At 38.5% G+C, this 13,058-nt stretch overlaps 1 protein-coding gene across 1 annotated transcript in view; it reads left to right on the top strand.

The window, feature by feature from the left end:
* LARS1 (leucyl-tRNA synthetase 1) overlaps positions 1-13,058 on the top strand; it is a 33,796-nt gene that overhangs the window by 1,928 nt on the left and 18,810 nt on the right. The window contains 15 exon segments of the mRNA XM_075766675.1: positions 2,711-2,798; positions 3,982-4,122; positions 5,255-5,311; positions 5,313-5,417; positions 6,109-6,221; positions 6,624-6,687; positions 7,221-7,288; positions 7,638-7,863; positions 8,987-9,074; positions 9,179-9,255; positions 9,903-9,956; positions 10,947-11,087; positions 11,752-11,829; positions 12,733-12,818; positions 12,911-12,976. Coding sequence (XP_075622790.1) covers positions 2,711-2,798; positions 3,982-4,122; positions 5,255-5,311; positions 5,313-5,417; positions 6,109-6,221; positions 6,624-6,687; positions 7,221-7,288; positions 7,638-7,863; positions 8,987-9,074; positions 9,179-9,255; positions 9,903-9,956; positions 10,947-11,087; positions 11,752-11,829; positions 12,733-12,818; positions 12,911-12,976 — 1,452 coding nt within the window.

Genomic DNA, 13,058 nt, shown 5'->3' with positions numbered 1-13,058 from the left:
GCTCCTTTCTCTGAAAGAAGGTGTGTACTTATTCCCCTTCGCTGAGAAAAGAAAACTGGTAAACCAATCCCTTGGGTCCTGGCGTAGGCCAGCCTGGTTCACTTTGCATAGAAGTGGAATGAAGGCCAGGCATGTGGTCACTGCTGTTCCTCAGATGAGGTGCAGTGACTTCTTTTAGTACATGGACTATATTGCAGGGGTTTGTCCGCTATGCTCTTAGTCGTAGAACTTCATTTGCACTTCTGCTGTGATCTGCAGCTCCAGCAAAATCAGTCCCAGGGCTGAGTAAAGAGTGAAGGACCCAAATGGCCCAGAAGATCTGAATGCTAAAGTAGGAGGTTCAATAAAACTGTTGTGTGGAGGTGTGTTACTCACACTGTAGCACTCTTATTTACTTAAAAGAAATGCAGTCTGTGCTTTAAGTATTCACTATCTTGCAGGTTGAATTTAGGGCTACGATTAATACTTGGTTTCTGGCTGAAAATGAAAGCAGTAGGTCAGTTTTACAATGTGGAGCAATTTAATATGAAATCTCAGTGTTTGTTGTGGTAACATGTGACCAACTTATAAAGAGAGAAAAAGCTGCTTTGCTAAACTAATATTCTTACACTTCTAGCTAAAATGCCATGTATTTATCTCAGGATTTTGTCTTCTATCTATTTTTACAACATAGCTCATACTACTAGAAGCTACCCTAGAGGAGAGAGAGTTGATGCTGGCATGAAGACGTCTGCAGTCAGTCCTTATGTAGTCGCAGTGGGATTTCATCCCGTGCCAAGAAAAGGCTTTACTTGCCATAGTTTTTCTTGCCTGGAGCTAGTAAAGCTCTACTACGATGCGGACAAAACCGCTGTAAGAGATCTGTTGCTGTTCATGCAAAACTCAGTCCTGGGAAGAGATAGCAGGAATAGCTGTGTCAATGTTAAAAATCATAGTTATTTGAAGAAATAGAGGGATGACTTATAATGGGGTTTTGGCCTTTTGGAAATGTCAGACTTAACAGATTCTTTGGTTAATATTGTTTTGAACTAGAGGAGATTCCTTTGGAAAAAAAACTAACCCCTATTTAAAAAGAATAGAATTTCACAGCAGATCTTCTCAGGTTATTTACACTGGCTAACAATGTTCCTGATTTATTTTTTTATTATTATCTAAAGGTTTTTTTTTTTATTACCTATGAAGTTCTGTAACTTAAGTTCCAGTCATTGCATTGGTTGTATTTCTGCTGTTTTGCTTGCAGCTCTCTCTGCTAATGTAATTTCATTGTGTTTCTAGAGGGGCTGTGTCTGAACTGTCTCTTGTTTTCTGCTGTTTCCATGTAATAATGCTGTTGCTAGGAATACCTTTGTTCTTTATTTGTTAAAATAAAATAAGAAAACCCTCTTGTTGACATCATCTCTGAGTGTGAATCTGTACTGAGGTTTATCTGCGTCATTTTCCTTTCCTTTTTGGGTATTCGTCTCTTCTCATTCATTTGAACTGCTGTGAATTTTACCTTGTTTGTCTTATTGTTAGTTAAGGATTTTTTGGTTTTTTTTATAGAGCATTCTGCTTTTAACCTATGCTTTGATAATGGCTTTCTGGTCCTGTGGTAAAATATTCCTGAGCCGCTGTCTTTTGATCGTAGAAGGTTTTTATTTCTTTGTTTAAATTTGTCCCGCCTGGCTGGTTTCATAACTGTTCTCAGCTTGCTGACAGCCCGAGGAAGGGATGGAGCGGGGAGCTGCTGGCAGGACGTGTGTCCCACGGGCGAAGGCAGCGTCCTGCGGGGATTCAGAAAGACCGTTTAACTCTCGGTTTTATTTGTGCCCCAGCATAACCTTGAGCAAACTTGTTTAAGACAGAACCTCTGGAAAAACTTGGCATGCTTGGGAGCACAATTCCTCTCAAACCAATAGGATCGATGCTCTGTGCAGTGTAGAGGGAGGCTTCCTTGTGGAACAGCACTGGGCATTTGGGTGGGTCTGCGTGTGAAAAAGCAGTGACCTTGGCAATGAGAGGTTAGTTTTCTGTTGTGTCGGAAAGTCAAACTAAACCACGATAATAACTAAAGCAGTGTAACACCTGGCAGCTTCTTAAATTGTAATATTTTGCAAGCAAACAAATGACTTGGCCTTTATTTATGCATGTTTATACATCAGCGGTAGTGTCTGAAGGGTGAAGACAAGGTGTGAAGCGGAGCGCAGACCTGGAGGTAAGAAATGTAGTGTCCTAAAAATCTGGAAGTTCTCCGGGTTGCTTTGAGAGGTCAGGTTACAACAATGTAATAGGCATTCAAAACACTGTACAACAACATATCTCTGAAGTGAGTAATTATTTACAGTCTGCCACTAGAAAAACCTGAACTTGGACAGTGGGAGATTAGTAAGTGACGTCAAGCCTTTGCAGTAATTAACTTATAGAAGCAGGATTAGAACTTCTTACCTCGGGAACATGTTACATCTATTTCAGAGTCTCTCTGTGGTGTCAGTCCTATGTGGGCCTTGTTTCTTTTGTGTTTGTGGTTTGTTTTTTTTTTTTTTAAGATGGTAAAAACCTGTTAGTATATCAGTTCTTAAAATCAGGCTCATGTTGCTGGCAGGGAAAAATACTTGAATGTCACTGTGGGCTGATAATGGCTGAACATATCAGTGAACTGTTTTACTTGTGCATCTTCTGATGGTCATTTTAAAGCTAATTACATGTTTTAATTCTTTGAATTTCTTCTCAGCAAAGGAAAGTACTTTGTTACCTTTCCTTATCCCTACATGAATGGCCGCCTTCACCTGGGACACACATTTTCTTTATCTAAATGTGAGGTAAAAATTTTCCTTTGCTAATACGTTTAAAATACTACTCTAGAACAAATGCTAGTTTTGTAGTTAAAGAGTTTGAGCTAACAGAATGCCTTGCTAATTACTGTTATAGATTCATAATGACTTAATTCACTTTCCTCTTTTTCCCATGTTTTCAGTGGAAATATTGCTGGTTGAAGAGAATGCCACTGAATGGCTTTTTTAAATTCTAGGAGACTAGACTACAGGTGTTTCCTCCATTCATTCAGATCAGCCGAGACTTTTAGGAGATGCTGCTTATTGTCATTTGTCTATCTGCTAAATGGTGCAATTTCACAAGAAATCTTACTGTCTCTTTTGTTTGTGAATACTGTGCTCTACTGCCTGCATGCTAACAGGTTTTAGTGGATAGGATTCCAACAAAATCAATCTCTGCACCCATTCTTCTCCAGTCAAAAGCAGCCCCCTGAAAATTAGGAAAGCTTGTACTTTGCAGCCAGGCAGTGGCAGACCTGATAATAAAATTCAGTTTCACCTTTCCTTTTAATTAGCTTCCTAGATGCTGTTGACTGTGTTTGTCTATTCTTTTAGTAGTTTCATGTTAAAGAAGGAGTTGCACTTGTTTTTTTTGAAAAGAGTGCTAATTCAGCCTTATGCCATTCTTTTCACCTGTTTAATTTTTTCCATTTATATAGTTTGCAGTTGGGTATCAGAGGTTAAAGGGAAAGAACTGCTTGTTTCCATTTGGTCTGCACTGCACTGGGATGCCATAAAGGTAAGATGGTTTTGAGTTGCTGAGGGCTTCTTTCCAATGTTTTTTGTACTTCACACTACTTAGAGTGTTGCTTACTGTCCATCTAGAAACATCATGTTAATTTAGTCAAAAATTCATCAAGACAGTGTGATTTGGAACCTGAATTTCTAGTAAAGATTTGTTGTGCTTGAACTATGCATTATCACTTTCTAGAAAATAAAATGCTTTAAAACTAAGTTTATCTATTGTATTTTTTCATTTGCAAGAAAATCCTTATTGTAAACTTGTTCCTACCATGACAGGCATTCTTGAAGTTGCAAGATCTAGAAGTTAATGCAATGTTTAAAGAGTTGTAGTGAAATGCAAAGTGTTATCAGTAAAAAGCACTCCTTAGCTGTGGTTGAAACTATTGCCACAGAAAAGTGCTCATAGACTACCAATAACTCTGTTTAGGCTTGTGCAGATAAGCTAAAAAGAGAAATGGAATTATATGGCTGTCCACCTGAATTTCCTGATGAGGAAGAAGAAGAGGAAGAAAATTCTGCTAAAAAAGAAGAAGAAATCATCATCAAAGACAAAGCAAAAGGCAAAAAGGTAAACTTTAAACAAAGACTTTCTGGATTGGTAGCTGCGCTCTCAAAGCTTCAAAGTATGCGTTACAGGTTTTTCCTCCTTAATGCTCCTCACGGAAACCTGTGATACAAATTATTTAGATTGCTTTTTCCAAGATAGCTGGGTACTTTTAAGGTAGACTTGAAAGGTAGACCATCATCTGCATGGTTCCAGAGATATTCTTTTAATGCAATGAAATTTTGAGGGCGAGTGGGTACACTGTTTAATAATTTCCTGAGAAAAATGAGGTCATACCAGAGCAGTACTCTGATTTTACCCACCTCCTCCACCCCTGCCAAAGCATTCACAAAGAAGTTGTAGGAATAACTCTGCTTTCTCAGCGGTAAGGGATACATATCCTTAACTATTCTGACTGTTGTCTTGTAAATTGGTAGCTAGCCTATTCTGACTAGATACACTAAGTAAAATCCTCCAAACTATTTTGGCTTATCAGGTATTTAAATGAGATTTATGATTTTGGGAGTGTCACAAAGCAAGGGAAAGAATGAAGTCTAGGAGGAATTTAGAGATGTTCTTATGTGTATTGTTTGTGTATGTTAGAGATTGTCATGCTGGAAGCATTAGATTTGGGATTCTGTCTGCTCTACATCAACAGAAGATGTGATGTGCCTGCTCTTGCAGGTACTAAGTTGCTGTTTGGGTAGAGACATAAGGTGTTTGAAGGGCAATAGCTGGAAAAGTAACATGAGCAAAGTAACAGCGCAGAAGGTTTTTGATACGAGGCTAGAGTGCACCTTTTTATGGTAAAAACACCCATTTGTTTGACCAGGACCTCAGTGAACTGGTCATTTCTTGCCAGTTTGTCTTGGCACACACCCTTTTTGCAGGTGTATGAGATAGATCTAAGCATTTAACAGTTGGAAAGAGGGGGGTTTAATGTATCTACAGGTGAGTACAAGCTAGAAATAGTGTAGATCAGAAACTCTGATTAATCAGTCTTCACTGCTAGAGGAAGGCTGCTAGCATGTTTGTATTAACTTGTATATGTGGTAATAGAAACTGTAACATTAATAGAGAAAAAATGCTCTTGAGCATGTAAAGCTGTTGTGAATAAAAGAATGTGCACTTTTCCTAATTGCAACTGTCCTTTCAGAGTAAGGCTGCTGCCAAGACTGGCTCTTCCAAGTACCAGTGGGGAATCATGAAGTCTTTTAGGTCTTTCTGATGAAGAAGTCATCAGTTTTTCTGAAGCTGAGCATTGGCTGGATTATTTCCCCCCGCTTGCTGTCCAGGATCTGAAAAGCATGGGATTGAAGGTAATTGTATGACATGTAAAAGTCAGTTCTGCAAGCAGCCGTACTTGTATTCTTGTTATTTTTATGAATATGCTGCTTCTCCTTTGAGAAGATTGTCTGCATAGTACCAGCACTATTCTAGAAATGTTTCTGGTATTTTTGGAATTATTCATGTAACCTTTAGTAGTTTTGGGTGATAACTAAGTGCTTTCTTATATATTGCTTATACTATGGAATGATCGCAACTGGAAACAAGAATTGAATAAAGGAATTATGACTTTCACTTCTTGTTTCTGTGTTGGATAACTGTTCTGTAGTCAGCATCAACAGTAGTTTTAGGAAGAGTAATGATGTGATAGTCAATAAAGACATGTCCTACTAGCAACAGATTTTTAAAAATAAAGACAGATAGAGATTATGAAAACAAAGTAGTGCTGAAATTTAGCTGAGTGGTTGGTTAAAGCTACTAAAATCTCTAAAATTCGCAGAAAGCAGACAGGGCCTTGAGTCTCGGACATCTCAGCTCGGAAAGATCATGCACATGCAGACTGCAGAGCTAGTTTTTAAGCACGCGCCCTTTGTGTGATATGCACTTGCATTATCTTTTTGGAGAGAAACTTCTATTATTTTAAAAATAAATAGTTTTGCTATTGTGAGGTTCCTTGAATTCCGTCATTGTGTTTACTAACTGGAGACTGTTACGCATTTCCAGGTGGATTGGAGGCGTTCGTTCATTACTACAGATGTTAATCCTTATTATGATTCCTTCGTACGATGGCAATTTCTTACATTAAAGGAAAGAAATAAGATTAAGTTTGGGAAACGGTAAGCCTGCCACTCAACTCTGAGTTTATTGTGAGTATGGATAAGCTGAGATTTACCAAAGACAAAACCCTATGACGTGTCTCTAGAACGTGCTTAGAACTCACATTAAACTAATATCCTTTCATTTCAAATGCTCTACAAGACACAGTAGTGTATTTGTTGTGCTAGCAAGGTGTGTGAGATTGTGTTCCTGCTTCAGTTTTTCCGTGCATACCAACTCAAAGGAAAATGGGGCCAGTACTGAAAGCTCTTGCAAAAAGTGAACGTTGACATTGGCAGAAACAGATTGATGCAAAATTTGAAAATACCATTAAAGGGTCTCTTTTACATAAAGATTTCTCCCCCCCCCCCAGTTTAGACATTATTTTATTTGCTACTAAATGAAAATATACCTTTTTCTAGGTATACAATTTATTCTCCAAAAGATGGACAGCCTTGCATGGATCATGACAGGCAGACAGGAGAGGTAACATTTTTATTTGACATTTTTATGTATTGCTTAGTATCTTAAATACTAAATGGAAAGATAAATTGTATCCTGGAGCAAAATGTATTTTGTATGTACAGAGTTATCAGTTCTCAGTTGTCAGTACATGTGAAAATTGAATGAACTCCTCTATTGAGAATATTTGTCTTGAACTATGGATTGTATTTTCCATTGTAGCTGTTTTCTGTGATTATTTGGCAATTTGTGCCAGCAGTGTCACTACATCATAATTATTCACCTGCTAAAACAAATAAGCTGTTATTAACTTACATGTTGCTGAGATGGTGGCTGTGACAGGTGAATTTTTGGACGTAGGAATAAAGTGTAACCTCTCTCTCCAGTCTGCATTTTGGTAAACAGCCTTTTGTATCAATGGAAATATGATTTACTTTGAAGAAGCATCAGTACCTTAAATAGCATTTAGGTTAGGTTACGCCAGAATAGGGTTTATTTTCTTTATTGCTTGAGTCAATGTCACACACTGATTGCTGCATTGTTTATGTGAATTGTAGGGTGTTGGGCCTCAAGAGTATACGCTAATAAAAATGAAGGTGTTAGAGCCTTATCCTGCAAAATTAAGGTAGGTCTTGAATTTGTAATGGCAAATAGGTTCTATCTTGTGGCTGGAAGTGACCATTAAATTAGACAGTCTGTTTTGGCTAATGCAGAATTTAATTTCACCCTGTGATTTCTGTCACTTCAAAGACTTGGTCTCTGTTTTGAGCTGCTATATTCACTAGTCTGTGTGGAACTCAAATTGGAGTTTAAAAAAAAAAAGAAAGAAAATGGAAAACCCACAAAGAACTTAATGACCCACTTTCATCCCTTAGGAAATGTTACTTAAAAGTTCATATTAACTTAAAAGCATGTTCTGTATTGCCCTGAATGTTTTTATTTTGGTGACTTATAAAGTACTTTTTTCCCCCCAGTGGCCTAAGAGGAAAAAATATCTTCTTGGTGGCTGCTACGCTCAGACCAGAGACCATGTTTGGACAGACTAACTGCTGGGTTCGCCCAGATATGAAGTACATCGGCTTTGAAACTCTGAATGGGGATATTTTTATCTGTACCCAAAGAGCTGCCAGGAACATGTCCTACCAGGGCTTTACAAAAGATAATGGAGTCGTACCTGTTGTCAAGGAGCTGATGGGAGAAGTAAGCATCTTGCAGCTTGCTGGTCAGGCTTATCTCTTCCTGTGAAGCTTATACTTAGAAAGGTGATGGTAGAATTCCACTTACAAAGAAAACGTAGGAAGAACTATTACAAAATTTTTGGTATGTTTAGTGACTAAAACCGAACAGAAGACAGCTTGCTTGGCAGCTGAGCTACAGCTGCTTCTGGGAGATTTACATCATGCACTTACCTGTGGACAAATGCATTACTATTGCCTTAGCATTACTTGATGAATGAATGGTTTTAAGTAACGTTTTTCTGCATGCTGGGGAGTGATGCCTCCTCTATGAGGATGGGAAGGGACAGAAAAAAGTAATCACTAGAAAGGCTTATGTGAAAAAGGCTTTTGTTGATACTGACATTTCCAGCACATCTTTGAATGAAGCTTTCTTAGCTTGGTAGTTGAATGTTAGTGGGTTTGATATTTACTGTCCTTAACTTCTGTGCTTTGAATAAGTGTAGTTAGTGGCATTTGTTCATCCTAATGCAAAGTGCCTTCATGCTGTTTACATCACTTGATCTCTGTTCACTAAAACTTGTTACTATCTCTCTTGATCCTGCTTTGAAGGATGAAACAGAAAATACAGTTTTTGTTTCTTTGTTAGTAGACATAATGTGAATTCAAGCAAATTAGAGAGGTAGAAGACAACTGCAACATCTAGACTGCCTCCTGTCAGTGCATAAATGGTCTTGGCAATAGGCTTTTCCTGCCTTTTGTTTAATCTAGCTTTTGACACTGGCTTCCTAATTCATTCCTGTCTTGATGCTCATGTGCTTCAGACGTTTGGAGGCAAACTGTTCTCCTGCTTACTATCTTCTTCCAACTCTACACCTCAGTAGTTGTGCTTTCTCTGAATTACTACTTCTAAATTACCTGGTATTTGACTTTTCTATCAGTAAATAGTCCATGTACTGTCTCAATAGGTACACACATCTTTTCACACGTACTTCCTCCTTGTCTAACTAATATATATATATATTTATTTATTTGTTTGCAATATGTAAGGAATGCCAGCAAATATGAAGAATGTCGGCCAGGAGAGCTTACTTGGCTAGGCTGAAAAAGTGCTATTTATTGTAATGCTATTTCTTTGTCCTGCATAGGAGATTCTTGGTGCTGCACTGTCGGCACCTCTCACTGCCTACAAAGTTATATACGCTCTTCCCATGCTCACGATCAAAGAAGATAAAGGTAACTTTACAGCAGCATCTTGCTGAAGCCTGTTTGATGCGCACCGTGTGTTCAGTAGGTCTTGACTAATATTTTATCTGTTGTAACTCTCTTTCTTTGTCAAGGAACTGGTGTGGTAACAAGTGTTCCCTCTGATTCTCCGGATGACATTGCAGCCCTGAGAGATTTGAAAAAAAAACAGGTCAGTTTGTTAATTGAATTGCTTCTGTTCGTTTCCTGTCCCTAGTGTGGAAGGTCAAAAGTGGATATCCAGTGGGTAAAATGAAACTCCCTTAATTGGAGTTTTGCCATCTCTCACTTGAAATCAAAGTACTTAAAAATAAATGAAGTTAAAACCAGCCAGGCTGCAAACAGGTTTCCTTATTCTCAGACTTCAAGAAGAGTTTTGGCTGAGAATCATGTAACTTTTTCTGCATGTTAAGGTATAGAAGAGTACCAGTGAAATAGAAATAAATCCCTGTTGTGGAAGTGACTTCCAGAAAGACCTCTATATGAATTTCAAATGAGGCTTAAAGTACCTGTACTTTCAAGAGTACATCAGTATCTAAACAGCTATCCCTGGCTATTGAATTTTTCTCCCACTCATTTTCAGGGTACAGTGATAGCAGTTCTTCCCCTCTTAAGTGTGGACAGTTGTGACAAACAATCACCTGGAAATAAGACTAGAATTAAACTCAGATGTGAGAAATGGTGAGAAGGCAGGGAAGTGGCTTTGTCTGCTTTATATCAAAATATTATGTACAAGAAAGACCCTATGAATAGATAAAAACCTTATAATCAAGAAGACTTTTCTTCTAACCATATTGCATTTTTTTCTGACTTTCAAAGGCTTTGAGGGTGAAGTATGGCATCAAAGATGAAATGGTCCTGCCGTTTGAACCAGTAAGTATGGCCAAACGTGTCCATCTGCTGTACACATGACTTTGTATTTGCTGATGAGAACTGTGCCAAGAGCTGTGCCTGCCTTTTCCAGAATGTCTATTTAAAGTCATCCTCAGCTGAATTAGCTGAAAAATTAAAGTTTTCATGTTTTGCTGTAGTTGTAATATTGGGTCTATTCGGTGTTGCAACCAAGATTTGTTATTCTGTGCTGTATTTTAGAGATAAAGGGAAGTATTAATCTTTGTGGGAGTTACTATTTTGGAGAATGGATTGCATCACTTTACTGATAACTGGTTGGTTGGTTAAAACTTACGGCTGTAACGGCCAGATCATTGTTATATCTGTTCTATGCAAAGAGCCAAAGTCCCTTACTACTAACACAGACTCACAGCTGAATCCATTTTCATTAGAAAACATAGGTTACAGGTAAAGCGACTACCCTTGCTTCCACTCGCTGGCTTCAGTTGCTGGTGCAGCTTGGTGCTGGTGTCGTGTCAGGAGACAAAAGTGGGTTATTGCTTGTGGGAGGGCAGATCAGGAGTCGTGCTGGGGACTGCCAGGAATTCATGATTTGATGAGCGGAATTGCATTAATACTTTGCAAGTCCTACGTAACTTGATTAGTAATAGATGGTGCAAATCTAATGCATTGTGCTACTCTCTGTGTAAAAGTTTGACATAGCCGTAGCCCCTACTTCTGCTGCCATTAGGGTTCTTTGTTTAATACTGCTTTTGCCCAAGATATCATGCAGCACAAACACTTTCTGGCAACTAGTAATGACTGCCTTTTTTTCCCCCTTCATAGTCTCTGGTTCGATCTCCCATGTCAGCCTTGGGGACTGCAAACCAAGCAAAATATACTTGTCTCTGTTTCATGTGGTGTGTCACTTCTAGTGAAGCTTGTGAAATCTGGGAAACAAATCTTTGTGTAGGTTTTATTACATTGAGATAATTCGAACTGAGTATCTGACACTATTCTGTTAATTCTTAGGTGCCCATCATTGAAATCCCAGGCTATGGCAACCTTTGTGCTCCATCAGTCTGCGATGAGCTCAAAATCCAGAGCCAGAATGACAGAGAGAAACTTGCTGAGGCCAAGGAGAGAGTGTACCTGAAGGGGTTTTATGAGGGAGTAAGTAATAAAAGATCTTGGTAAGTGTTTTCTTGCTGAGTTTGATTAGGAGGAAAAAAAAAAAGTGAGTAAAGATAAAGAATAAAAAAAAAGACTGCAAGAAAGAAGGAGATTTTTTCTTTTCCCCAGACCACTTCTCATTTAGACTTCTGCAGTCAGGTTCTGCAGTTGAAGGGGTTATGTAGAACTGAAGAAAGAACAGAGGAGTGTATGACTGCAGACAGACTTACAGTCTGATTTCCTAACAAGTGATCATGTTCTGGGAGTTGATCAATTTTGTTACAAGTATTGATTGGGAAACTGGTATGAAGAGATCAATGTGTTGGTGTATGGTGTGGGCTTGTTTTGGTTTGTTTTTTTAAAATCTCCTGTCTTTACTTGTGTAATGGTTCACTATGATGTATTCCTCAGCTGTTTTTTTGTAAGCTGGCAACAATTTTTATTTCTGACTAGCTGTGTTCAATTGCCTGTGTGCATGCTGACAGGTATACAAATACATTTTGGGTAAAGATGACCATCTGCTTAATGAAAAAATCACTGTATTCCTATTTTTTGCATGTCAAAAATTGAAGTAATGGCTACTTTATGTTGATCTAAAGAGCTATTGCATGTATTTCTTGTTAATTTAAAAAAAAAACAAACTCCTACGATACATCTTTTACAGGTAATGTTGGTGGATGGATTCAAAGGACAAAAAGTTCAAGATGTCAAGAAACATATTCAGAAGATGATGGTGGACAATGTATGTGGTAGTATGCACACGGCTTTGTTTAAATTACCCATTTTCTCTTTCACAGTAGCTGAGTTGCTGAAGAAACCTGTTTTAGTTCTCCAGTCCTCTTAGTGGTGCTTTGGATAGCTACCGAGTATGAACTGCTGCTAGAAGGGGGACCTTGTGTTCTTGGGCTAAGCGGGATGACTAGCTTAATTGGAGACTTCTTATTCTCTGCTTCATCCCATCACATTGTCTAGGAAATATTTTGATGGTTTGATTTAATCCTTGATAGAGTTGGGAAGATACTGTGAAAGTGTTAGGACCCGAATGGTCAGTCTCTCTCAAGCCTGCCAGTAAAGGATATCTGTGACATGCAGACACCCCGCTTCTGGGATGTGTCATGCAGAGAAGGAAGGGTGGTAAATGAACAATGATCATGTCATCTCTCTAATAAGATTTTCCTGAGGAGGACTGGGAGTGGGAGAGGCTTTAGTTAATTAGTCAATATTCCCTTGTTGTTGCAGCATTGTTATGTCCAGATTATAATATAACACTTCATCCTGTTTCATCCTGCATCACAACACATGGTTTGTGAAGGTAGAATTAAAGCTGACCGTTATATTTTTTCTTTACCCCCACACCCCTCCCAGTAGAGATGTAGTCAATGAGTAATATTTTGTGCTGTCCTTTTGTCATGGAGACACTTTACAAAATTGTGAACTGATACCTCAGAGAAGTACATAGTCAAGTGTTGCCCTCATTTTACTGAAGTGAATACTGAGGCAGAGGGCCTGTGCAGTGGGGAAGGCCATGCAATAAATGCTATAAAACAGATTAGAATGGAGAGGATGCTTTTTAGTAAGATGTGGGGATTTTCAAGACTTTGCTAAGTCCTTAAATCTTTGCTTTTATTGCCCTTTTAACTCTTAGGATGAAGCCATGATTTATATGGAACCTGAGAAACAAGTTATATCGAGGTCTGCTGATGAATGTGTCGTGGCTCTTTGTGACCAGTGGTAAGTGAAGTAAAGCTGTAGTTACAAAGGTACTGCCAAATTATATCCTACTTGTGGATTTCTTTATTATAGTAAACTTTTCCTGACTGTAGGTATTTAGATTATGGTGAAGTGAACTGGAAGAAACAGGCATCGGAGTGCTTGAAACATCTAGAGACGTAAGTTATAAAAACGAATGTAAAGAGGAGTGATTTTTGCTGCTGCTGGCCTAAGAGGGCTGAGAGGAGTAATTAGTAATAG

Source organism: Balearica regulorum, chromosome 14 (assembly GCF_011004875.1).
Source record: "Balearica regulorum gibbericeps isolate bBalReg1 chromosome 14, bBalReg1.pri, whole genome shotgun sequence".
NCBI lineage: Eukaryota > Metazoa > Chordata > Aves > Gruiformes > Gruidae > Balearica > Balearica regulorum.
Note: the sequence above shows the minus strand (reverse complement) of the source record. Positions and strands in the feature narration are given on the sequence as shown.